The sequence below is a fragment of the Aptenodytes forsteri genome, unplaced genomic scaffold, assembly GCF_000699145.1.
Source record: "Aptenodytes forsteri isolate BGI_AS27 unplaced genomic scaffold, ASM69914v1 Scaffold154, whole genome shotgun sequence".
In the NCBI taxonomy this organism is placed as follows: Eukaryota; Metazoa; Chordata; class Aves; order Sphenisciformes; family Spheniscidae; genus Aptenodytes; species Aptenodytes forsteri.
In genome coordinates, this window is record NW_008794083.1 from 1,635,930 (window position 1) to 1,662,327 (window position 26,398).

General features: G+C 39.5%; 1 protein-coding gene across 1 annotated transcript in view; it reads right to left on the reverse strand.

Annotated features, from left to right (window-relative positions):
- Window positions 1–1,132: 1,132 nt before the first annotated feature.
- DAPK1 (death associated protein kinase 1) overlaps window positions 1,133–26,398 on the reverse strand; it is a 54,758-nt gene continuing 29,492 nt past the window's right edge. The window contains exons 15-26 of the mRNA XM_009273252.1: window positions 26,116–26,214; window positions 24,395–24,592; window positions 23,157–23,354; window positions 21,984–22,082; window positions 16,637–16,714; window positions 13,150–13,372; window positions 10,542–10,730; window positions 8,554–8,751; window positions 6,099–6,237; window positions 4,661–4,781; window positions 2,995–3,183; window positions 1,133–2,365 (exon numbers count right to left, since the gene is read on the reverse strand). Of these exons, the coding sequence (XP_009271527.1) occupies window positions 1,133–2,365; window positions 2,995–3,183; window positions 4,661–4,781; window positions 6,099–6,237; window positions 8,554–8,751; window positions 10,542–10,730; window positions 13,150–13,372; window positions 16,637–16,714; window positions 21,984–22,082; window positions 23,157–23,354; window positions 24,395–24,592; window positions 26,116–26,214 (2,964 nt within the window). The remainder of the gene's footprint in view (window positions 2,366–2,994; window positions 3,184–4,660; window positions 4,782–6,098; window positions 6,238–8,553; window positions 8,752–10,541; window positions 10,731–13,149; window positions 13,373–16,636; window positions 16,715–21,983; window positions 22,083–23,156; window positions 23,355–24,394; window positions 24,593–26,115; window positions 26,215–26,398) is intronic.

Genomic DNA, 26,398 nt, shown 5'->3' on the forward strand with positions numbered 1-26,398 from the left:
ACATTGTAAGATTAAGGAAAAAATAGTATTAATATATGTACATACAATATATATAAACAAACACACATCGCACCATTAAAATTACATGCTTTTTAGAACAGAGAATGGGTCATATTCCCTCATATCAATTTTAAAGTTATCACTGCAAGAAACCTTGCTTCCTTTTTTTTTTATCCCCATCGAAGTTTTCAAGTACAGGAAGTAAGTAATGCAGGATCTAATAGTAGAAAACCTTTGTTATACACAAATTACAACTGACAGCTATACAATATTATTCTGCAGTATCCAACACTTGTGTTTTTTGAACTCTATAAGGATATGAACTTTTACCTGAGGTGCATGGAAATAATGAAGCGTGGTAATTGGCAAGTTTAAGAGATTTTCACATTATGATTTGACTGTAATTAAAGTTGATTAGGTATCACATGTCTATACCCATAGTACTGGCACAAGAATGCTCTGCGTGAGTCATCGCCAATGTCTTAGAAGTGCAGGAAAAATTAAAAGTAAAAAGCACCACTTGCAATGATAAGCATGCAGACAATTTAAGTGAAACAGAGGTAGCATGTTCTTGTAACTCCAGCAGGGTCATCCAAATCAACTGCACCCTCCCTTCTGCAAAAGGCACTCGCTTTTTCAGCTATAAGTAACGTGGTTTTAAATTCAGTCGGATTGAGCACAAATGGTGGATTTCTCTCCTTACAAATATAAAAAATGTTAAGCAGAGAACACGATGAAAAGAAAAAAGAATGGGTGTAAGAAATACACATTTCAGGTAATATGTGCTATTCCTCTCCCCCTACCTTTTATGGGGAGAATTGAAATATTTTATAAAAACAGTTGCAGTACATAATCCAAAAGTTAAAACTTTCCAGTTAAAATGGCAGTATTAAGCAGCACATTATGTATCAGGAATAATTTTAAAACACCAGAAGTACACCAGCCTTTTTAATAGATAAAGAGCAACAATTCACAGTTAGAAGTAGAAAGTTTATGCACAGAAAGGTGGTGCTGGAGAAGGATAAAGATCCTTTGATGTAAAACCTCATAAATGAAAATGCACAGAAACTCTTGTACTGTATCTTTTATCCTTTCTGCAGTTTGAAAAGATGTCCATGCAAAAAATCTGCTCTTACCGTGACACTACAGAGCTAATAGAGTTATACGATGTGCCACCATTGCAACTGGAAGCATAAGCCTCTTGACCATTAGCATCTAAATTTATTTTGAATACAGAAGATGCCTTCAGTAAAAAGTCTGCTGCATCTCTGCGACCTAATTCCCTCAGCTTAGACATTAGGATACCTACAGTGCTCTCAGGAGCATTACTCCACTCCTGCAGAAGGGCATGGACTGGGCTTGAGAGAAAGTCATTTTGTGTTCCATTATTTGTATTGTACTTTGCAACAAGATCAGGGAGGCCCAGGTTCATGGCCAGAAGGCACCAATCTTTGCCCATAGGATCAGGTGGATCCAAAAGTCGACTTAGTTTTCTCCTGGTAAGTAGATTCAGATCAGAAACATGAATATCCATTCCTAGGCTTCCCTGGGAGTAGACATCAAGACACCCAAAACACAGTATACTGCTAAAGCTCTCTTTATATCCCCCCATAGTGTTAGTTAGTGATGTCTCCTTTTGACTCTGTGCACGGAAAAAGTCTCTAGGCTGGTAGACCATTACTGGTTCATGATGTTCCCTCAGCTGCTGAGGACTAAGGTAGTATTTCCCGGTCAGAAGGCCTGGTAAGGTTGTGGCCATTAAGTTATCAATGGTGCTGCATACAGAATCCAGGAGTAAACAGCACTTGATCTTCTCTGTTTCCAGTCCTCTAACCTGAACCTCTATACCCTGACCATGGTTGACCAGCAGCACTAAAAGCTCAGCTCCACGATTCATAATCTTTGATCCATTTACCCACAGACGTATATCAGCATCTCCCTCTGTGCTTTGCTGATGAATCCACCTGCAAAGATTCACCTGAACTTTATGAAAAATTCCACAAGGAAATGGGGTAAGATGTTCCACAGGAACGATTCTAACACCACCATAAATCAGCACCTCATCCTCCTCATCTGTCCAAGACCTGTGGAGATTGTCAGTCTTTATGAGAGCAGGAATATCCACCATTGCTCCACTGCTAAGGTCCCTTGCACAAATATCCATGGCATCCAAGATCGGTATCAGTTCTTCCACATCACTATCTGTCACCAGACGCTGGATGTCCTCTATAGTGTACCGACCTCTATAGTGATGGAGGGCTTTTGGGTTCTCCACTGACAGGATTTTTCCAAGGACATTTGAACAGAGCCAGCGAGGATCCAGAAGCACAACATCTTGGACAGTTTCACTCTGCATAATGTTAATCTGTTTATAAATATGAAAGTTACTATTTACATCTTGTGAAGTACAAGATGATAACCCACGTTCTCTCTTGCCTAACTTACTGACCCAATCATTTAATTAACACTGCTGACAGGAGAAAAACAAACAGTGCATTTTAATTTCTTCCAAGTATTCAGAACAAAGAGCAGATCTTGTTCTTGATTTCCACTAGTAAGGAAGTCACTAGAGCCCAACAGCAGTAAAGCCTAGCCATGCCCTGCAAGCTATTTATGCAAAGGTGTTATCCTACGATTCAATTTCTAATGGACACACATAAATTTCTCACACGCAGTGAACACATTAGGCACTACCTCATTTAAGATGATACTTATATTTTCTGGGTATTTTATATTCTTACAACTATAGCAATAAACTGCAATCCTTCCTGTCTCAAAGAAATAATGTTGAATGAAATAAGAGCCACAAGACAATACCGATAACAAAGAGCATTATTAACCAGTCTCTACTTCTTATGATGTCTTACGAGGGAGGAGGAAAAAAAAAAGCAAACCAAACCATAGCCATTTGCTTAAATCCCATTAAGCAATATTCTACCAGAGCAGTACCTTGCTAATAAAGATATGCAATTTAAAAACAATAAAAACACTTACTTCTCCTATGCTATGCAACTGCTGTGCAAGATGCCGTAGGTCATCTTCACTTGCTAGGGGATTAAGCTGTTCCTGTACATCGTATACAAACTGCTGCAAGGACATCAGCTGGTTGGGTCCATTCATTTTTCTCCATGAAGGCAGTGTGGAGATTACTTTTTCACACAGATGAGTCATAGGTGGACAAGTCTTACAGAAGCACAGAAAACATCCATTTGTAATTCTACTCTGCTGAGAATAACAGTACTATTGGCTTTTTTTGTTTTGTTTTGTTTTTTTTAAATGGAGGTCTAATGCATTCATGATGTATATTCACGTCTAAGGAGTTCCCCTTGTGATGGACCTTTACGCTTCCATCTGGCATTCACTTGCCATAAGACCTAACTTTTTCTAATAAAGTGAATTTCAGAAACAACTTTTTCGCTGAAATAAGCAAACTTTCCGAACATCATCCTGATTACAAAGGGAATCCTGACACGTGCAACAAAGTTTGGTTTATATAGTCCTGCCTTGTCAAATGTGCTGACCACCTGAAACAGTAACTTTAGAAGTGTATCAATTGCCTTCATGCATCTAGAAGTTAATCTTTATTTCAGAAATTGTTAACATTTAATTAAAATCTGTACTCATCAGTATCTGTACAGAACCAATTTACTTCAACAGGTGAGACAGCAGAGTATCAGATAAGTAAAGATGGTACTTTTATCTATTGATTGTCTTGGACATCACTGATGCCTTCATCCTACGCTCTCAAGCCACAGCATACACTTCTTATGCAGCAAAGCCCTCCAGATTTCAAGCTAGTGACCACAGCTGCGATAAAGCTTATTAAATCAAGAGACCATTTGGAACGTAAAATAGGCTGAATTTTGCATAAACCCAAACATTTTCCTCAACCTACAGAATGAACTCAGTAATACATTAACTTTTAATTCATTTTTTAAAAAATACCTATCCGAAGTAGCTGCAGAAAGCCTTGGCATGTCACACAAGTAAGAGGGCCTTTGGTACAAAGAAATTTACATCCATCTAGCACAGGCTACATAACAACTTGACTTGGTCACTCTCACTATGGAAGTCTCTGTAGATTCATGGTGATGACATCAAACCATGGCTATTTTACCTTTAGTCTCATATACATATACAACTCCAAGCACATATTTTTCAGTTAAAAAGTGCAGTAAAAAGTTAATACATATTCAGTTCACACATCTATATTGAGAATTATCTTTCTAACAGTTGAGGAAACTGTTATACTCTGGTGTTATGAAAAACTTACTTGCCTGAAATATATTGTTTCTCTGTAATACTACGCTGATAAAAAAGATTAAAAACAAACAAACAAAAAAAGGAGGGTCAATGCTGGAATCCAATCACTGTCAATTCAAAATACGAAACTATAACTTTGAACTGAAAAATCTCAAATCATTTCCTTTCAAGAGAAATCATTTTGGTGACCTGTACAAAACACCTACAATTTTGAAAATGCTGACTGAATCTTTGATGTCAGGAGTTTATCACCAGGTCTGTTATGCATGCTGCTAAAAAATTGAAACAGCACTCATTTCTTTAAGTTTCGTAATGTAAGTACTAAATTTGCAGTAAATTATTACACAAGATTTTCACATTTTGGCTGGCCCAACCCAGACCATTAGACATTACTTACAGAAATTATCTGGCTTCTTATTTCTTGCAAGTGATTTCGGAGAAGCTTCATATCTTTAGACCCAGATGCTCCAGCATCCAAGACAAATAACTTGTCTGAAATTTGCAGATCATTTCCAAATCTAAAAGAGAAAAAGCAAGCAATTATTTACTTAGTCCCAAATCCAGTTTTATTTCTTAATCCAGTTGTACTTCAGTCTTAAATTACACAAGAGTTATTTTTCTTCAAGGAATGATGAAAAAATTTAAGTACTGATTATTTTAAGATATTTTATAAGCACAGACAGTATAGATGCTCACTAATTTTCTTGAAAATAGAGATATTGAGAGAATATTGTTGTCTTTCCTAAGGAAGAAGGCTGAAGATGTGTAAGAAAATTACAACTGCATCACAGGACTTGTAATTACAAAAGCAAACATTTTACTAGAGAAGGGATAGCAGGAATTAATTCTTTTTAAGGTCTTCATATTTGTTGTTTTCTTTTTTCTCACTTTAAATAGTTCAGTTGTCATTGCTATTGACACCAGCTTTCTTTCTCACTTACTTTTGACTTTTCAACTGCACGTACTTGTTTTCCTAGCTCTGGCCTGATTTGCACTTAAAAGGATTCCAACAAAGATTACACACAGGTATTTTCTGTTGGTTTATTTCAATTGATTAAGATACTGCCCTGCCACTATTGTGCTGGAATTCCTACATCTGTTTCTTGTACAGTTCAGACAAGTGTCTATGCTCACAGGTATGGATGGCTCCTCGTACCACATGTTACCCACCTACATGCTGTGAATATAAATTATTGTTACTTTATACAGTAGTATGTTTGTGAAAAATTCCCTATTTCCATCTACAATTAGCATGCTCTCCAAACATTTGCTGAAGAAGGCTAGAAATTTCCCTAACTTCTAGGTACCTCTTGGATGACCTTGTCACCTGCGTGACTCCACAATGTCCAGCTCTTCACGAACTGTGTATGGAGTACCTCCAGGCCTGGTTTAAGTTTTTTTCCTACCCATCCTAAATCAATTCAGAGCAAAGGCTGGGTCTCCTGTAAAGATTCTTCTTTTGCACCCAGAGTTTGTAGCTGAGAACTGCCCACTTTTCTGAGACTGGTGCAAAACCTGAGCACCAAGATGTTAGACAGATGGCTGATACAGGCCTTTGGATGTATCCCAGTGTTTACAGGGTGAGACTTCCTGAGCCTCAACTCATTTTTGCACCACTTGGCTCATTTTAGCTCATTTAAGGCAGCTCACTCACTGTAATATTGGTAAATTTTTCAATTTTTGCACAATATAAGCTTCCTGAACATACTCAAAATATCATAATATCATAAAGCTTAAGCCACATAAAAACCTTTTACATATTCCTATGCATTTTAGTATTTTTTCTTTCCAACTGACATGTTTAAACACTACATATAAATACACTCCCCACTTACCTGTTCCTGATTTCCTTCAACAACGACATGTCTTTGTCATACCAAAACTCCCCCCCAACAGGCCGAGGAAGATTCACTATGTCGGCATGTGTGGCGACCAAAACAACACACAGGGGACTTTTCAGCTTTCCACCAAACGCTAGAAGAGAAACAAGAGCACTCCCTCACTATGAGACATGCCTATGGAGATGGCTGTCTTACTGAGCCAGGAAAGTAGCAATACATTTTACATTCTTCATACCAATCACTTTTGCAGTGGATTTACCAACAGTAAGCATAGCCATACTGTGCTTACACCACTGGCGCTTTGGCTGTTATCTGCCTATAGGATTATCTATATAATGTCCAATTTGAATAGCTAGGCTCTTTGAATAACATCAGATACATTGATATTACATGACTATATTGTTTTAACAAAAACGTTAATCAATAGCACTAATGATATATCTATTAACTACAAACTATAACAGTGTGGGGAAAAATAATTAAAAATTACAGCTTCTTGAAAGGGTTTCTCATAATCTTTGGATGGTCCTTAATACTACAGGTGCAGAGTAGAGGATTGTAAGTAGAACACAAAATGTCTACAACATTCATACGGTGGTATGAATGCTATTTCGCAGTACTTACACAAACAATGACCTCTCACTTAGGTGAGAGTTAAGTAGGAAAGCCTGGCAGAAACCATGAAAAAGAATGAGAAAGATACAAATGGCATGAATGAGGTGACAGTACGGAATGCACAGTTTTCAATCTTTTCTCAAACTGATCTTCCAGAAAAGAGAAGACACCATTAGACTATTTTTAAGAGAGATAGTACATCCAATCCTGCTGTTTTAAGTCTGACAAAACTTCACATGGGAGAAATATGCTTACATCACTGCTCAGTTTTCATCAACTAAGAGCTACAGAATCTTGATTCATTCATAAAATGCCACAGTTTCCCAAATCTCTGCATAGCACTTCAAGGTCAGTATTTTGTAATTGTAATTTTTTTTTTTTTTTTCAGCTGAAGGACTTAGACAAAATAACTGGAAAGTAATTCCAAAAGTTTCAGGTTTCTGCTAACATCAGTTACTACATATTACTTGAGAGTTGTAACAGTACAAAAATGCATGGGTACCCAAATTGAGCTGACCAGTATAAACACTGATTTAAGCAAAGTAGCTAAATAATGCTGATAATTACATCAGCAAGAAGAAATGATTAACTCAAATTCTAACTTGGCCAAACCAAGAACTAAAGTTTCCTCGCTAGACTGAGGAGCCATGAAAAGCTTTCAGCAACTGCAAATTAACTGTATTTTCAGCTTTGATACTTTCCTGCAAATTTCTGAGCTTTTACTTCCAGAAGTAATTTCATGTTGGTTACATCCAAATGCTTATATTGTTAAGCTTGTGATTTGACCAAAAATGGAAAATGAAAGACATGCAGATGCCTGAACTGAAAACTGAAGGTCTGCCTCAGCTCATCATTATCATTATCTGGATGCGATAATGCATACAGAATTGAGCAGAAAACAAAAAGAGAGGGGAAATACTCTTTGCACTATGTAAGTATTTGATATGCTTGTCTGGTGAGTCCCTAGCAGCATTACAAATGTCCATGAGCGCTGAGTTAGATCCACTGGCTGGAATAACATTTTGGTTCATAGAACCAAGACACATGTCAGAGGTTGGTTCACCCATGAAACTGTCAGAGTGTGCAGACCAATGCTCAGATACAAACAGGAACAAATTATATGGTATATATACCTAGACCTACAGACCTTTTAAGAAAAAAAAGAAGTTAATTTGTTTGCCTGCCAAGTAACTTTCAGTTTGTTAGAAAGCTTGAATATAAAACAAGTAAACTTATTTAAAACCTGTGCAAAGTCTGACAATATGTGAAGTGAAATTTACTAGAAATACTGGCTTCTGTACACCCTGATGCACCAAAGGTTAACATATTTGAAAGTCCGTGTACAAGTCTAGTTAAACATGTTAAGTGGCCCGTACTGAGAGGTAACGCCACTCCACAATGTCGTTCTGTCCTCGCTGACAAGACCAATTTATGCTGGAAACACTGTTAATTGGGGTTAGATATAAGTAGAATTTAAGCAATGTGTCTAACACCGGTTTTAAATGGTTCCAACCCTCTGAAACACTTTTCTGTGCAGCTTATCTGACATAAAACTTCATCTGCCATTTACAGATGTAAATCCCAGTGCCACAAGAGGCTGCACTGTACCTCATGACCCTTTTTAGTTGGACTAAGTGGTGTGTACAACTCTTCACACTTGTTCCACAGATAAAATTTCCTGTCTCTAAAAAACCTTGTGTAAGGTGTGTTTGAATACAGGGGGATGAAGACAAATAACAGCACTCAACACGGAGGATGTACAAAGTTGCAGAGAAACACAAGAAGCTTTATCTTATAATCCCCTAATATTTCATTAACAGGCAGAGGAGCATACCTATTGGCTCCTCAACTGGGACTAAGGATTTCAGGAAACTGAGCCAAAAGGTCACTTGGTTTAGCTGGATTTCATAAGGCTCCTCGAGACTAAAAAGCACTATGTGAATTGCAGTGGGATCATTCGCAGCAAAAAAATCGTAACAGCAGAAATACACAGGGTTCCCAGAGAATTCCCAGATGCTGAAATCACCAACTCCTGAAAAACAGACAAACAGATGAAGAGATCACACTTCGTCAATAAGCACAAAGCATCTTTCAGCCATGGAAAGACAAGCAAAAGAGTTAATCTGATTTAAACTTTCACAAAGATAAACGTATGCATGTGAGAAAGCAAGACTGCAAATGCAATCATGAACAAAGGGAATGGGTTTCAGTCAGTCTCAAAGGCTGAGAAGTTGGGTCCTTGCAATCTGTTCCTCTCTCACATTCACTTCTTTAGGACGTTCAGCTGGATGCCACATGGAAGCACCTGTGTGTTAAAATGCATGCAGCCTTACATATTAAATTGGCCTTTGCCTTGCACAACAGCAATGGATCTTGTAATTCCCTTGAAAAACAAGAATAATGGCTCCCATTCTTTTCCTGCTTACCCCAAAAAGCTCAACATTTTGATTAATTTTCCTTCTTAACATGCCACGGCTGGTATTAAAAACAGCTGAAGGACATTCTCAAAGAAGCCACGTTGCTTTACAGAAATGTACTGTTCACATCATGTTAAGTCAGGACTGAAGAATCACCATGTTAAGGATCCCAACAGCACTGTGCTTCTTTTTACCATCTCCTTTAGCTTCAGGCGAGAAAAGTATTAGTGTGTTGCACCGTATGGCACTTCCCAGACTCACCATCTGACTAGGGAGAGGTCTGCTGCACTTGTACTATGTCTATTTAAATAAATGCTGATTAAGATGTACCTCAAACTTAAAACCAGAAAACTCAAATCTGCTGTTATGAGTACAGCTATTCAGAGTTCACCCATGTGCACACTTTCCTTCTATATCAAGACAGCACAGAGAAAGAAAAGAAACCCCTTCTGACAATCTGTTGCATAACTATTTCACTGCAGAATTTGACTTGGTTTCAGGTTACACAGAAAGAGGAAATTAGCCTGGACAAAGAACAAGCTTTAGCTACATGCCAAACTCTTCAGCATCTAGGACAAACGTTTTGTCACAGCTTGTGTTAGTGTGCATATACTGCATTCATAAATAGGTTTCTCCCTCCAAAGTCTTGATTACTCCTAACTCAGCCTCAAAATTGCAGCTGCTAAGGTGTGCAAAACCTTAGTAAGAAGAGATCCTACTGGGAGAGATCTTACCACCTACGTAGCGATTAGTATGGCTGCTGGTATATATGCACCATTCGTATGGTCTTCACAGTCAAAAGCCATATATGTACTTATGACAACTTCTCTGACTGACCCCTGTTACTGCTAACTGGTTTCAACTGCAGAGCATTTAGCTTCCTTTCAAAAATTGAAATCAGAAGCTCACTCACCATGTTTGGTGAGCTCCAGGACTCACCAAACATGCTCCAGTCCTGTCATGGGGCAAGAATGGTAGGTCCTTCATACAGCTGGGAACCACTTATATGGTGAGGACACTTGGGTCTATGGGACCAGATTAAATCTGATAAAATCCTCAAATGACATACAGTGTAGGTGAAGGAGCCTTCACACTTGTAGCCGGTCTGCCAGCCCACTCCTACTATACCAAGTCCCTCCTTCCTCCTGCCTCACTTATTCATCTCAAAAACACGTGTGACACTATAAGGATCTGACACGTGATTAGTATGTGTGTTACAGGTAGAGAACTTCATGCAGATTTACTTTCTGCTTAAACAAACCAAACCCCACCAGTGTTGGATTCTCAACCACAGTCACTACCATACTTAGTCAGAATTTTTTTTTAATTTTTATTTTTAAAAACAAGCAACATGGCATTAACCATCCCTCAGCATTAAGCCACGCCAGCCCAGGGCTCTGCTTACCATGCAAGCAGGCATTCTGAATGTCAATGGCCTTGGTGGACTGGTCATCAGCAGAGCAGTGAGAGTGATGAGCAGGTGAAACGAAAGCTTCTAATACCCCTTTGGTCAGGCCTGGCTCAAACATCATACTGCGGCTTCTCACGCTGACATTCTCACAACCAGGATAAAGATTCGTAATGCTTACTGAAACTGGGTCAGGAAAAGGAAGATGAGATTACAAGCCATGTGAAAATCACAACCAGATCACTTCAAAATAAAATAAAATAAAAGCTGATTAAAAACCCCAAACTGCTCTTCAAAGAAAGGAGATGATTACCAAGCCGTGAACATACACAACTACAACCTTATTCTGAACGATGAAAAGGAAAATATTAGAATGATCCCATATAGCACTTACTGCCCTTTAGCAGATATACTGCTGGATGGGAAGCATAGAAAAAACCTGAATGATTTGGGAATGAAAGGTTTCAATAGTTAAAGTTCTTCTATGTCACAAAGATATACTGCTTTTTTAAGCTAAAGGCTGCAATTTCATAGCATGGTCTATTTTTATGGGCATGGAAATGCTACATATTCATATACTTGATTGCTGTAAGGAAGGATAAAAATATCACTGTGTAACAACTGTTTCTGGGGAGGGGGGAAAGAAAAGCAGGCCCTTAACCAAAATTATTTTACTAATAAGCAATTTGTTTAGTTCCTGCTTAATTCAGAGTCCCTAAGAGTAAATGACAAATGAAAGGACTTTTTAATTGACTTGCACCATCTAGTGGAGAAAGTAAAGATTTCTTTCCCCCACTAGAGGCTGAATGATAGTATTTGGGTTTTAATATAGGAAGAAACTACATGTCATGTTTGATTTTCTAGTGTAATATTTAAATCTTTAGGCTCTTGTAAATAAACACATGGTGAATTCACACACTTATTTTTTAGAATTTAAACAAACCTAAGCACATGATCAAGTATAGACCAAACTGTGCTAGTTTAAATGCTTATCTGATTATGTCACTCAATCCATAACATTATTTACATGTTATATGATTTTAATCCAAAAAGAACAGATACTGAAACAAACAAAACAAAAAATCCAAACATTAAAGCAATGCCATAGCATAGTAGCTTTGTTTGCATAGAACCGCACACGTTTCAAGCGTGCATAGCACTGCGCAGCTTTCTGGTTTTATATCTAGGTAAGCTATTTTCAAGTGCCTGCTTCAAACTCACCATTATTTCTATAATGATTTGCCAATGTGACTGGCAGTCTTGTCTGATTTTATGATGTTGTGAGCACCTAACACCTGTCTTCTGGTTCTGGTACCAACCAACATAAAAAAAAAATCTGTCTTCGGTCAAAACCTTTCTGCACTGCCTCCAGGAACTGATATTCCCTGAGTGACTTATCTCCCCTTGTATGACACCATAAATTAAGATAAATAAATCAAGAACTTCTGATTGATTCATGTAATCAGTTTCTTTATTCTGTTGTCACAGATGTGAGCCCCTTGCCTTAAGTAAATAGCAAATGCAGTAACAATCTCTGTGCCAGGTATCTTGTCTTGTTAAAAGCCACTCTGTGAGTACCTTATAGATTCCTCAGGTGACTAGAGAGAAAGTAGAGCTGAAATCTACTAGTAGGCCTGTTCTAACGTTACTTAAAAATGATGAATGAAACCTAAACCTGCAAGTATTATCCAAAGGTTTTTAAAGAAAAAGGCAACCCTGACCCCATCTAAAACTTACTTACTAAGACTACTTCTAAACATCAATTTAAACTTGAGCTCCTCGAAGTGCCTGCTTAGCTTGTATACATTGCACAGCCTCTCAGTGTTAGAAAAGAGACTGGACAAACAGTGCACTACTCTTTCCAATGTCCTTCTGCCACAACTGTGGGTTCTTCCAAAGCCGGGCACATGTTGAAGTGTAAACCTAGCTAGTTCCTCCACGTCCTGCAGCTCTTCCCACTTCCCACAGTCCAACTGGTGCTACACAGGCAAAGTTTCCCTATTATTTGCACACACTTACTTCACTTTAGAAAACCTCCATTTTCACCTTGTTTGGAGACAATTTTAGACACCTCTAACTGGGCTAACCACTCCTGTACCTTATGGAAAAAGCACTCCAAAGCATCAGAGGCAGTTCTGAATCCTCTATTATTACTTAAAGATCACATAAAGATGCAGCGACCATTTCAATTTTGCACAGTTTATTGAAGCTACTCAAACAAAAAGGCTGACAAAACATAATCCCCAAAACCATGATGGTGGAATCTGGTCGTGACACTGGCGTTCGTAGCCTAGGACTTTTTGTGAAAAATAAATGTCAGCGTTCACAAGTTCCGTCCTCCACTCTCCAAGTTCACTTATGCAGCATGTGAGTAAACAAAACCTTATCTACTCCTACACCCTCCACACCCACTGCTCCTCTTTGCTCTTACTTTAGGTACGAGCCTGCGCACAGAGAAGTCAATACCCTCTCTGCTTTACTTTGGTTTCTTACACGCTTAGCCTGTCCTGTCTTTTGCAGTGCAGCCAACAGTTCTTCCTTAGGAGCTACACAGACTAAGAGGAAAATGTTTTCTCATTCAAACGTTACATCTTCAAAGCCATACCTGAAGGTTTGGAAGACAAAGGAGATGGGGGGAATCTGGTTGAGTTTGTGGAGGAGAGCCTAGGCCTACGTCTTCGGAAAAAGCTTCGTATCAGGCCGCACTTGAGAGACTCCACGAGGGTTGTTTTCCCAGCACCAGAGTGCCCGAACAGCTTCAGTTTAATCCGGGGCTGTGGATTCTGCGTGTGCCGCAGCTGCTGGATAAAAAGCCCCCGGTGTGTATCCTAAAATTCAACATAAAGAAGAAATCAGAAGATGTGGCAGGGAACTTCTGCCTCCCAACACACTCAAAACACAGGGTTTAGGTAGTGCTTTCTTGCCAGGTTGGTGTTCATCTGGATCAGTTCCTCCATCTGCTTCATCATGCAAGTGATCAGTTACTGGCAGAAGGGCAGGGACAGGTAGACAAGGTACAGCTGACTGCTTGCTCTCAACAGCCACCTTGAGTCTTCATGAAAATCACATACGACTTCAGGCTCAACATTAGTGAATGGGATCATTTTGATCTCTGATTGAGAAGGCAAAGGAGATAAAACTAGTCGCTTTCAGTACCCATTCTCCTTACCTGTCAGTCTCAGTAGCTTAACCAATATCCATAATCTTATATAATATACATGCAGCATTGAAGAATTTTGCAGTGACAGCTACCACCTGAGCAATCCAAAAACTCAATGTGCATCCCCTCTTCTTTACATCAACTTCTTCTGTACTTCTTGTATTTGGGAGAACTCTCCCTCTTCCTGCTCCCTCCTCCCTGCTCCCAGGAGTTAGTTTATTTCCACTTCAGTTCTCTGCAAGGTAAATATTGCTTTTCCCAGACCACTCTTATCTCTCCTTTCCCCATACACTTATTCTTCTTTACCTTAACACACCTCTCTCATACTATTCACCTTCCATTTTTCTAACGCTCTACTGCAAGTGTACATCCTCCAGACTGGTTTCCCTCTTTACTCCCAGGCTTCAATAGATCTACCTCCCTACTTAATTCTCCTCTCTCAGTTTGCCCTCTGTGTGCATTCACTGTCTCTTCCATAGCTGCAATCTCATCCTCCTACACAGGCCTTCCTCAAACCCAATCACATCTCCTACAGAAGAGCTTTCCATTTTGAGCTCCCCCATTACCCATCTATATCTTGTCTTGTAGTATCTGAAGGACACTCCTTCTGTTCCTGCTGAAGACAGAGTGGGGAATGAACAAATGAAATCTGTCTTTTCTCTTTGCCCAGCAAGAGGCAATCAGACATGGATACTCTATTTCCCACACAAGCTGAACTTGAAAAATCAACTCAACAAGGGGATGCAGTGCAGGTCAGCAAACTATTGAGTGTCTCTCGCCAAAAAAAGACCTGTTCTAAGGAAACAGAGAGATAGCAGAAAGGTGGAAGGGCAAAGGAACTAGCTTCATCCTCCCTTCCTTCATTCCCCCATTTGGAGCTGAGAGAGCAGCTCTGTTGTTCTGCATTTGTACTGAGTTTAACATGTAGGATGAGTCATTAAATGAGCACCTACAGCCCCCCCAAATTATACGCATGCAGCAATTAAACTGAGGAATTTGACAGAAATAGTAGTGCATATAATTTAGTTCCTTCCTAACTAGATGCTAAGGGGTATTTATTAAGTTAGTCACGATGCAAATACTGCACCCCCTCATGGCTAATACTGAATCCTCTGCAAGAGCCACTATGATAGTAGGTTCTTCACGTGTGTGCTATTAGGGACAAAACCCTCCACAGACACTGAAAGACACTTTGGAGCACGTCCAAAGAAGGGCAACGAAGCTGGTGAAGGGTCTAGAGAACAAGTCTTATGAGGAGCGGCTGAGGGAAAGGGGGTTGTTTAGCCTGGAGAAAAGGAGGCTGAGGGGAGACCTTATCGCCTTCTACAACTACCTGAAAGGAGGTTGTAGCGAGGTGGGTGTCGGTCTCTTCTCCCAAGTAACTAGCGATAGGACAAGAGGAAATGGCCTCAAGTTGTGCTAGGGGAAGTTGAGATTGGATATTAGGAAACATTTCTTCACCGAAAGGGTTGTCAAGCATTGGAACAGGCTGCCCAGCGAAGTGGTTGAGTCGCCATCCCTGGAGATATTTAAAAGACCTGTAGATGTGGTGCTTCGGTGGACATGGTTTAGTGGTGGACTTGGCAGTGCTAGGTTAACGGTTGGACTTGATGATCTTAAAGGTCTTTTCCAACCTAAATAATTCTATGATAATAAAGCAAGTGTCAGGTACATGCTCTACTAGATGATATTGACCATTTTGAGTAGTACTAGAATATTTTCAGTAGTTTGATGTAGTTTACTAATTTTAGTCGATCAGATTCTCTGTTGCAAAGTATACTTTGATAATTATCATACATTTTTCCCATATATAGGCAGGCCTTCAATAATTAAGTATACTCTGCTATCAAGAAGAGTTACAGCTACTAACATCTCTTTCAGAAGAGATTTAGCTGATCTTCTCCCTTTTGTTCTAGGTCAATTCATATTAGTCCTATATGTACATCATGACTAAAACACAAATTTATCCACCCGCATGCAGGAACAGGAAAGGGTTCAGTGTGGGGATACAACTATGCAAAAATGGATCCTGTTACGTCAAACGTTTACAAAAGCTAGCATTGCAAAGGAAGCCTGAACTTTGGCACTTTCTGACATCTTCACTGATACATTTTACAATCCTAGCAAGTATAGATTTACTGGCAGGACTAAAGGACATGATTCTACTTCCACCTCGGCAATGGCTCGTACCCATCATATTCTATTGCTACTCTGAAATGGTCATTTATTTCAGTTTTTCACAGACCCATCAGCATAATTAAAACAGGATTGTTTTAATTGGTCTGGGTGTTGCCTGGAATCTCCAGGCAAGTGGTCCCTGAACCTTCACGGTATGAGTAATGCTGCCTATCAGAATAATCAATGCGTATCAGATGTGTGAGACTTACTGCCTTAAAGCAAGCCCAGATCACCTTTGCGTTCTAGTTGTCAGGGGATTTGGAGATATTGAAACTGCAGAATTAAAAAAAGACACTGAGAACTTATGCAACAATTCCACATGGTATTAGAGTTTCCAGAAGGGGCACAAACCCCTCATACTTCATAACCCTAATCTAACTAAAATGGTGATGGTGGGAAAATAAGTCATTTTGTGGCATGTGCTCATTCTTAATAGTTTATTTTCCAGGTTCTTCTAAACACCTTAAATGCTTTGCTAGGCATTGTCAGAGACAGGATAAAATAGATCAGTGGTGCAGACGAGCTTAGCCATTTTTCTTAATATGTACATACTAGCTTTAACTGAGGGCATAATTTCAAATTAAAAATTAAGAGGGGTGGGGTGGGGAAAAGATACACCATTCCAGTATGGATTTTTGCAACAGCTTTTTAGAATGGCTTTGATGAATATCTTATTGTATGATTTCCCATGGTCAAACTTTTCTTGGTATCTGAAAAACATAAAAACCTCAGTTAAAATTCATGCATTCCCAACCTTTTTAAGTCTTGCAAGCAGACTGGCTACATGTTCATGCTGCTCTGCTCTGGCGAGATCTTCTGCTGTTTTCCCATCCTGTTAAAAACACAAATTATTAGCAGCAGTTCCTTCCTTTTGTTCACAATAAAAATGTCATATGCAACATAGCTCAGCTGCTCAAGGCTGTAACAGAATTGCTGTCAGAGACAAATGAAATAGCGAGAAGAAAAAAACCAAACAAAAAACCACCAAAACCAACCAGTAACAATTACCCCCCATCAGAATCCCTGTTTTTTTTCAATTGTCCAAAAAAAAAAATTGTGCAATGCAGAACAATGGCACATTCAATAGGCATCTGGATGCCACTGTAACAAGGTACTTTGAATTCAGAGCCTGAGAGCGATGCCAATACTCCCCGTCTGAATTCCTCTTCTCACCAATTAGAGGATGACAGCAATTTCTAGATATTACATACTGAACAGATCTAAAAGTTTAAACAGTTCACAAAGAGGGGACACATCAGCATATTCACTCACGTGAATAGCAGGTGAATTTTGTTTACTAATGGATAAAGAATGACAGTAGCATATCAGTCACTGAAGGTTTCCAGAAAGTAAGAACATTTTAAGGGATGTGGTTTAAAATGCATCAGCAAATTCAAAATGAGAAGCAAAGCTGCCTTCAGCATTCTGGTCTTGCCATTTAATTACCCATGTTTCACAGGTCAGCAGTTTAATATTAAACAGGCTGAAAGAAAAACTGCTCACTACTTTCACTCTTACAACTACATTAATGCTATTGTGTTGTTTTAAGTTTTGGTAGGAATTAACTAATTTATGAACACTTTGCTTCTTTCAGTCTCTCAGATAAGAACTTTCAATTATTAAGAAGTAGTACTGGAAAACTAAGATCTCTTTCTTGGCTTTCTAGCTTTGATTTTACTAGCTTTTCATGTGAAACCTGCATTGTCTTAAGTAGTTCCTGAGGTTACTGTAATTATTATCCCTATACATGAAATAAATATCTTCGACAATTGAGTGTCCACCTACAGAAGCCATTTTCAGGTTTCCATAAAAATTATCATGTACTCCAGAACTTCAGATAATTCAGACAGAACAGGAAGAGAACATTAGCAAGAAACAGCCAAAATTGTAGTTGATGGCGTGAACTGACTAAATTTGAACCAGTACCTTACCCTTAAATTCCCTCCCCAGTTGACATGTAATTGCAACTTCAGTAAAGAACCACCTGAATGTATTTTTTAAAATTAATTTTCCTTAGAGAAGATCTATCAAATGGGAAGGATCTCTTTGTCTGTGCTGACCCTACCCTCCCAATCCCAGTAAATCCCGAGTGCCTGCTGTATGAGAGGAAGAGCGCTCTAGTGGCTGGGCAGCTAGCTTGCCATCAGGAGAACTGCTTCAGTACTTCTAGTGCTTCCTGAGTTTCCAGTGTTGGGCACATCCAGAGGAATCCAAAACCATCAAATAAAGAGGAAACCTGGATCCCCGTCCTGAGAATCCCTGTGGTAACAGGATGTTGCCTTCACCAACCTAAACAGTGAATTTTATCCGGATCCCCCCATCTTTGACCTCCTCTTAAGTCCAAAGCAGGACCGCTATAGCCTGGCCCGGCACTCTTCCAGAGCGCAGCATGTTCCTGTTGCAACATAAGGTTGGAGATGGCCTGGCGAACTCCAGCACCAAGCACCTATGAAGTGACAGATCCCTGCACGGGCATTGTCCCTTTAAATCAGAGCAGGTCCCACACATCTCGATAGGTATGCCACAACTGCCATGGCACGGCTTGGGTAACTTGAATCCCTTGCTTGCTGTGTCTCATTGCTCCATGGGGGTTTGTTCTGGCTTCAACCCTGGCTTTGGCTCAACAGCTGTACTTTGATATATCGTTTGTTTAGCTCAGTCACAGTTATTTGGGCACGAACACAAAGGAAATAACCATCTGGTGAGTATTTGGCAAGGAGTGTGGATGGCAGTGGCTCAGGCAGAGCCCGATCGGTGAGCATGTTTATAATGAGATGGAGGTGACTGCTCCCAAAACTGGAAAAACGGCAACAGGAATGCTTCAAATTGCTAGAAGTCTAAGCAGATGTGTGCACAGAGCGAGCATACCTGTAGCAGTGGGATGGCACTGTCATGACCCAGAGCTCCCTCCCTACTTCCTAACAGGTTCCTGAGCTCAAGATCAGCTGTCTAATCTTGGTTCAGACTGCTGTGAAGGAAGACGACCTGAAAAGAAGCCCCATCAGAAGCTTTTGCCTTTCACTCAGGCGTTGGTCTTAGGCTGAGGCTTTTTGCCCTTGGTCCTCACCTGAGCCACACTACAGCTATAGGCCTGTGCATGGCCATGTATCCCACTGACCCGGCCCGTGACTTCTGGGTTTGACCTTGAACCTGTCTTTTCACTACGGACTTGCCTGGCAATCATTAGACCCTTGGCTGACCATGGTCACTGAGCCCAATGCCTGACCTTGACTTATCTCGGACCTGCCTCATTGTTACAGACTTGTCTGGCGACCCGGACTCTTGGCTGAAGCTGATTGCCATCACCGGACCTGCTCTGCTTGCCTTGCTTGGGTACTGCGGGACTGGGCCCTTGTTGGTGAGGACACTGTCCCTGCTTGCCTTGTTGTTTACTCTTGGCTCACCTTCTCTTACAGAGCAATGCCTTAGCAAGGGCATTGCCTGACAAGCATCATTTTTGAAGTCCATGGTCATCAGACCACACAGTAAACACGACAGGCAGAAAGGCCTGTGGAGTAGGTGAAGGGTACCCTGGAGCATTGGTACAAGCACCAAGTACAGCAGAAAGAACTCTAGGTCACATTTACCTCAAAAAAGCATTTTGAGATGTTCACATTGACAGATGCTAGCAGTTCACTTCACACATCTGTTGAAAATTTAGATTCAGATCTGGAAGCTCAATTTAGTGATTGAGATAACAGGTGGAAAAAGCATTTGCTTCCATAAAAAAGAAATTAACAGAACAAAGTTCCCTTTTTTGTCCAAAACTGTTAACAAGATGAGGCTGTTTAATTCTCTGGATGTCTACTGCAGGATGAACTCTAGAGCACAACAAGAATTAGAAAATACATACACAAGCAAAATAGCAAACGGGTTTCAGTGAATTATTTTCCTATTCAAACTTTCTTGAAAAGTACAGGGTATTTGTACACTGGAATAGCAATGTGTAAGCAAAGCTGGCATCTGAAAAGGGCTTGGTTACAGGATCCATGAAAGTGTATTTCACACTTGGTGGTAATATTTCATCACAATTACTGACTAGCTCCTTTGTTGCAAATCAGACAGCTATGCCTGCAAGAGCTGGTCCTGAGTTTAACTGGCCATTTGCAAGCATCATCATTCAAAGTTTTTAAGCAATCTGACAATTTTGAACTTGGTACAATTTTAGAAACTTCCGTGAGGAGAAGCCAAGAACATGGTGCCAGCTAGCATGTGAGCACAACAGAATTTTTTTGGGGATATTCAAACATTGGAAATGATTGTATACTCCAGGAGCATGAGGTTTTCTAAGGTCACTTAACAACACTCATGCAATCAAATTTGAAATCAAACTAGTCCGAAAATGGGCTTTAGCCTGGGGAGGAGGCAGGGAAATCATACTGCAGCCCAGTTACTGAACAGTGCTGAAAAAGTTATCTCCTCAGAAATGGCATTCTGAGAGAAGAAAAAGGTAATTAATTCTACTGCACTGGCTCAGAAAGAGCAGTTAGTAAGACTTTTCAGAACAGTTTAACATCCACCTAGCAAACTAATGCAAAACTGAAATGCTGTTAACATCACCACAGGCACTTCATCCCTTCCTCTCCTCCTTTTCCCTTCTCTCTGCCACAATACTGCTGGAATAATGGATAGTTATGCATATTCAGTCTGCCAGATTTAGTATCAGCACGATTTACTTTGTTATCTCCTTCAAACTGATCTAAACTAAAGAGATAAAAAGTACTTTTATGTTGGAAGGACAGGGTCCACACTGGCAATTATACCAACACAGCCATCATGACATAAATGAAGTGATACAGCTTAAGAATTCCCCCATCACGTTTTTGTTATATCTTAACTCTACAGTATGTAGTAGTGAAAATACAGATACACAATGGGACATAGGAAGGGGAAAAAAAAAAAAAAAGAAAAAAGGGACAAAAACAGGTGACAAAGGAAAATCTGTAAACACCCCACAAAGTCCACTGCATGCACATTTCATTATTATTGATTAATAGGGGACATGACAATCTACAATCTAGTAGTTATCAAAAAGTCATTTTTAGATGCTAAATTTGTTTAAGCCACAATTCCAAGTTCATTGGTTTTAATGCCTGGTTTTTGAAGGCTTCCTCCTGCCACATGACATACACACTTAGAGGAATAAACCACAGTGCTAAATGTGCAGGAAAACAACAAAAACATTTGTATTTTCTACCAAATGGGTAAAGCAAATGAAATAGAAGTTTTATGCTTTTTCCGTCCATTTCAGCCACCTCAGGGATACTTCGTAAGGAAAAGAACTTTGACTCAACACCAAATCTAATCACAACATGATTTCAATATACAGAGCAATAGTTATTTCTGAGCAGAATGCATTGGTTAGGGCAAGCAGCAATGTAAACCGATCCAATGCATCTGAAAATAAAAGTTAGTTTGTTCAAAACACATGTAATGGTGTGTATGACGCCTATAATGTATCATGTGTGTATGAGGTGTGCATGATAAAGGACGCTTCATTCCTGGTGTGGATATGTCAGCTAGGAGGACGTTTCTCACCTTAGTGAGAATGAAAAATACCTTCAGTGGTGCTAATTGGAAGCAGTGGTGCTGACTGATCTGACATAAATGATTTGTTTTACAAGGATAGCTGCATGCTAGTTCACTCATCCATGCATCCACACATCTCCCACCATGAAAATAAAACTTTTTAATCCCCTGAAAACAAGAAAAATATTTAAGATCTATAGAATACATTTGTACGGTAACAGTACATGATGTGAAATGATGTACATCTTAATGATAGCGGCCCACTGTGCTTACAGAAAACACAATGTTACAAGTAATTCTTAGGCAAAGAAATTCTTAGGTGTAGATGAAGTGGTAGCTGTGCTGTACCCTTAGTCAGTTTCAAATTCACTTGTAAGAAGGGAACAAGTGGACAACAGAGAATGCTTTTCAAGCTGTGCACATACAACAGCCTAATTTTTTTTTTTTAATTTCAAAATGTAATTATAGACCATTGTCCTTTCCCCCCTCCCACCCTCTCTAAGAGATGAATTCGTTTCCTACTATAATACATAAAACAAGCACGAAGCGTAACAGTATCTCTCAATACTTACAGAGGTTAAAGCTTCTACGTTGGCACCAGTAAGACACAGGAACCGGACAACATCAAGAATGCCATTGTTTGCTGCCAGATGTAAAGGTGTTCTTCCATACTAACATGGGGAAAAAAGTGTCATGATGTTAGTCAAAGAACTTAACTCCAAATTTTATGACTAATAATCAAACATATTGTACAATTATACATACTGATACACAGCAAAGGTCTTGCAAAACTGTAAGAAAAAGTACTTTTGGTTACACCTTAAGCACAACTGCTTAAAGCTCAATTAAAAACAAAGGCTAGATTGACTACTTAAAAAATGGGAAATGATTTTATAGCTAAATCCCCCGCCACTGTGGAGGAATCCTTTAGAGTTTTTTGGCTGTATTTGAGAATGTCTTTCTAATTCCCAGTAAATTTAATTGCATTTTGCTTAACTAAATATGAACCAGTTAAACAACATTAAGTCCTTAACCTTTAAAGCTCTGGATTCCATTTCAATCCAAGTATTACTGAAAATTACATATCTGCAGTCTCCCCCTTCCAAGATGAACACAAGAAGTCAGCCTGAAGGAATTTCTGCTTTCAGTGACAGAGGGAAAGTGCTGTAAATATTGCTTCCCCAATTTTTGCTTTTCCCCCTGAATCTCTCCACAGACAACAGGTCCTCATGACATCAACGTCTGGTCTTTCATGTTCAGAGCTACTGTTAAAAATATCACTACCACATACTCTCTGCTTGTAACTCCTCTTACTATTATTTCACATATTTTCATGCTTTCAATACTGTTCCCCCTGTTTCAACCCTACATTCAGGAGCAAACTCACAAAATTACTTCACGAAAGAGTATTTGAAAGCAAAGCTAACTTTCTGACAACTGGGAACTGAAAAGATGCCCGGCTCCTCAAAACCCTACACCTCAACCTCAACTCAAATAGCATCCTGGCTTGCATCAGGATTGCATTCACTTGGGCTCTTTCTTCATGGATCTTTAATCATCTATTCAACTGAAACAAACTTAGGTAAATTTGCAAGGCGAGGCATTTAATGCTTTGCATTTGGCCACTGTCAGAGATAAAAAAAATAAAAGGAAAAACATTTTTCATATCAGAGACCTGGAAAAGGTCATCTAATGCAATAGGTGAGCTATTAAACAAAGTAGTTCAGTACCCATATTCCATTTACCTTATTAGTGACATCCAAATTACAACTTGCTTCGCAGAGTGCCATCACAATAGGAACATTCCCATCTTTGCAGGCCACATGCAAGGGTGTGTTGCCATGTCTGTCTTGGAAATCTACAAAACATCCTTGACTGATGAGAGTTTTAACTACTTCTATTTGGCATCTTCTCACAGCAAGGTGTAGGGCTATATGACCGTCCTGAAATCACAAGACAGCTTGTAAGTGAGATTTAATAATGCTAAAAATGAAAGCATTTTGCAAAGTCACAATCATTTAATGTAAATGGATGCATCTCCTTGCCTCAAGAATCACAATGGTTTTTATTTTTATTTTGAGGGTGGAGGCAGGGAGATGCACAGTATCTGTCAGAACAAATCAGCTATGGGATGAAAGCAAACTTCTATTAAGCCACTGGGCTTTGCAGTGGAATGGATGAAATGCAAGTACACATTCTCTGCTGACGACTTCCCTAGGAGGTGCGAGAGTGACCAACTGTAACAACCGGCTGAATATTGTAAATCAGTCTAGTGTTTACTGACAGAAGTTAGTGATGCAAAAGTCATGCAATCTGCTTAGTGATCAGTTACTTTAGAGACAGAGCTTTCTCTCCCTGTGGAACAACTTAAAGAGACAATGTGACTGGAAAAAATAATTTAATTCTTTTAGAAGCAAAAGCATTTTTGTGAACTTGCTGTAATAACTATTTAGTAACTACCAGCAATAAAGGTAGCTAAAAGGACAAGCATACCAAAAGTACAAGCAATGAAATGCAAAATTTATTTGTTGGGATTACACCATGAAAGACAAAAACAGATTCTGAATCAAATAGAGTTTTATTTTTAAATAGTCAGAATTTAGCTTATTGGAAGTAGGTGTCATTTATCCAACCCATAAGAATCAAAGGCAAACAGTAAATCCATCTTTTTTTCCTTAAGTTAATAGTTTGTTGCCAATTACAGAACCCAATGTTCCTGCCATTTTTCATAGAGTGTTACTCATAAGGTGATAATTGATAAGGTGATAATGAATCAGTAAAAACCCAATTGTGGAAAAATAATCAGTGGGCAACTTTAAAGACTATTGCAGTCATCAACAGTCTCCGTGTGAACTGCTCAGAAAACCCACGTCATGGAAACAATGCTGGCTTGCAGCATTCAAATGAAGCAATTCAGAGATATGGCTCTGTGACGCCTGTGATCTCTGGATGTAATTCCTGACCAAAAGCAACTCAAACTAACCTTGTCTGTTGCATCAAGGTCAGCCCCATGTTCTGCCAAGCATTCCACAATATCATGGTAACCTCTAGCAGATGCTGTCAGGAGTGGAGTCTCCCCTTCTTTGTTTTTAATGTTCACACTGCAACCTGCTTCACAGAGTGCTTTTGCAACAGAGTAGTAGCCGTGCCAAGCAGCACAATGCAGTGGGGTTTCTTCTTCCTATCAACACAGAAAATAAAAAAAACAAAACAACAGAGCTGAACCAAATGCCAGGAGAAACAATTCCCCAGCTTAACTTAGAAAGACGGGAAGATGACATGAAAGAAAAAAGACAGTCTACTAAGTAAGACCTATAACAAGATGTTGTAGTTTCTAATGCTGACATTCTCAAAGCGAGAACAACTCCTGCTGACATACCAAGTGATTACGGTAACGCACTAGATTTTCATCATTACCTGGATTCTGAGAGTCCATATTTCTCACCATAAAACTATCTACTGACAACACCTTATGTGTCAGCAATCTTAGCTTAGATATTTCCATACTCCTGAAGCTAACTAACTTGGTTCTCTCACTTGAAAACTGATCCTCATTCATAAGCAACTTCTACATCCTGTGCGCTGAGCGACCAACCCAGTGTTTAAAACAGATCACTCACCAAGGAGATGCAAATCCCACTAGACTTGCAGTTTGAGGCAGATCACTCTGCTTACCATCTTCAAAAAGCACATCCTAATGATTTAGGAGTGTAGGCAGTGACTTGGGTACTTAGAAACCCGAGTCATTTAAACGCGCATCATGACAAGCCTTTGAAACTGTAGGCTTTTTGAGTTCAGTTGTGACTGAAGTTCTACTTTGCTTTTTGCTTGAACCCAGGAAGCTTCAAAATATTCACCTTCCATCTCCTTGTACTTAATAACAGTTATGTGGAACATCATTAAAAAACTCAAATGTTTTACAAAAATACGCTATTGAAAGTATCCCGCTGAAAATCAGGGAGGACTAAAACCCACCAAAAAAGTCATTCTATCAAATTCTAAGAAATGGGATATCCTTTCTGTACCCGGTAAATATCAATGAGGAGACAATTGATACTGATAATATTAGAGGACTTACACTGTATTCAAGGTTTCTGTAAAAATTTGAGGAAAAAGAAATAGTTGACCAGCACATCCTGTGATCCCTTGGCCTGCTGCTGCTTAAATGATATAAAGAAGTCCTAGAGGATGCAGGACTTGGGGAGGCTTGTGGAACTCACACACACAGTAAATTTGGGTCAAATGGATGTTTTTTCCTATTAAGCCTTTTCTTTCCTGCTTTTTCACAAGAGTTCAGAGCTCTAAAGAAGCCCTTGTGAGCCCTCCTCATTTTCAAAAATGAGTGCTTGACACTTCAGGAAAGTCCCATGACGGCTAAAAACAAGCTAAAGTCAAGGCGAAAACTAATAAAAAGCTTTAGCTGAACTCACAGAGCACACACCACCACCCATACCTTCGTGATGTTGACTTTCTCCATCTTTAAGCTTTAATTTTCGAGAGAACTACTGTTTTATAACAGTAGTTGGTTCACACACACTGTTTTTTGCATAGTCTTCATCTATTAAGAGGTATTGCAACCTCCATAATTCTGTTATTTTTTTCAAATGCAAACATGCCAGAGGCTGCAAGGCAAGACTAAGAGTTTTGATCACACATACTAAAGCCTTATTTGTTGAAGAAAAACAGACAGTGTCCATGACTCACCTTGTCTTGAAAGTTTGGATTGGATCCAATGCTACAGAGAAACTGAACCACATCCACATGCCCATACCGAGCTGCGACGTGGAGAGCGGTCTCCCCAGACTGCAATTACAGAAGAACATGCCAGTGTAATTTCATATGTCATCCCTAGGTATACACTGCCATGTACAGCCTGAATGCTACATGGGGTACTCCTCCCTCCCCATAACCTGACGGCAAAGCTGTGGTCAGCAGAGATCTCCTGCTTACAAACTGTAGTTGTACGTGAGAGATACACCACCGCCTG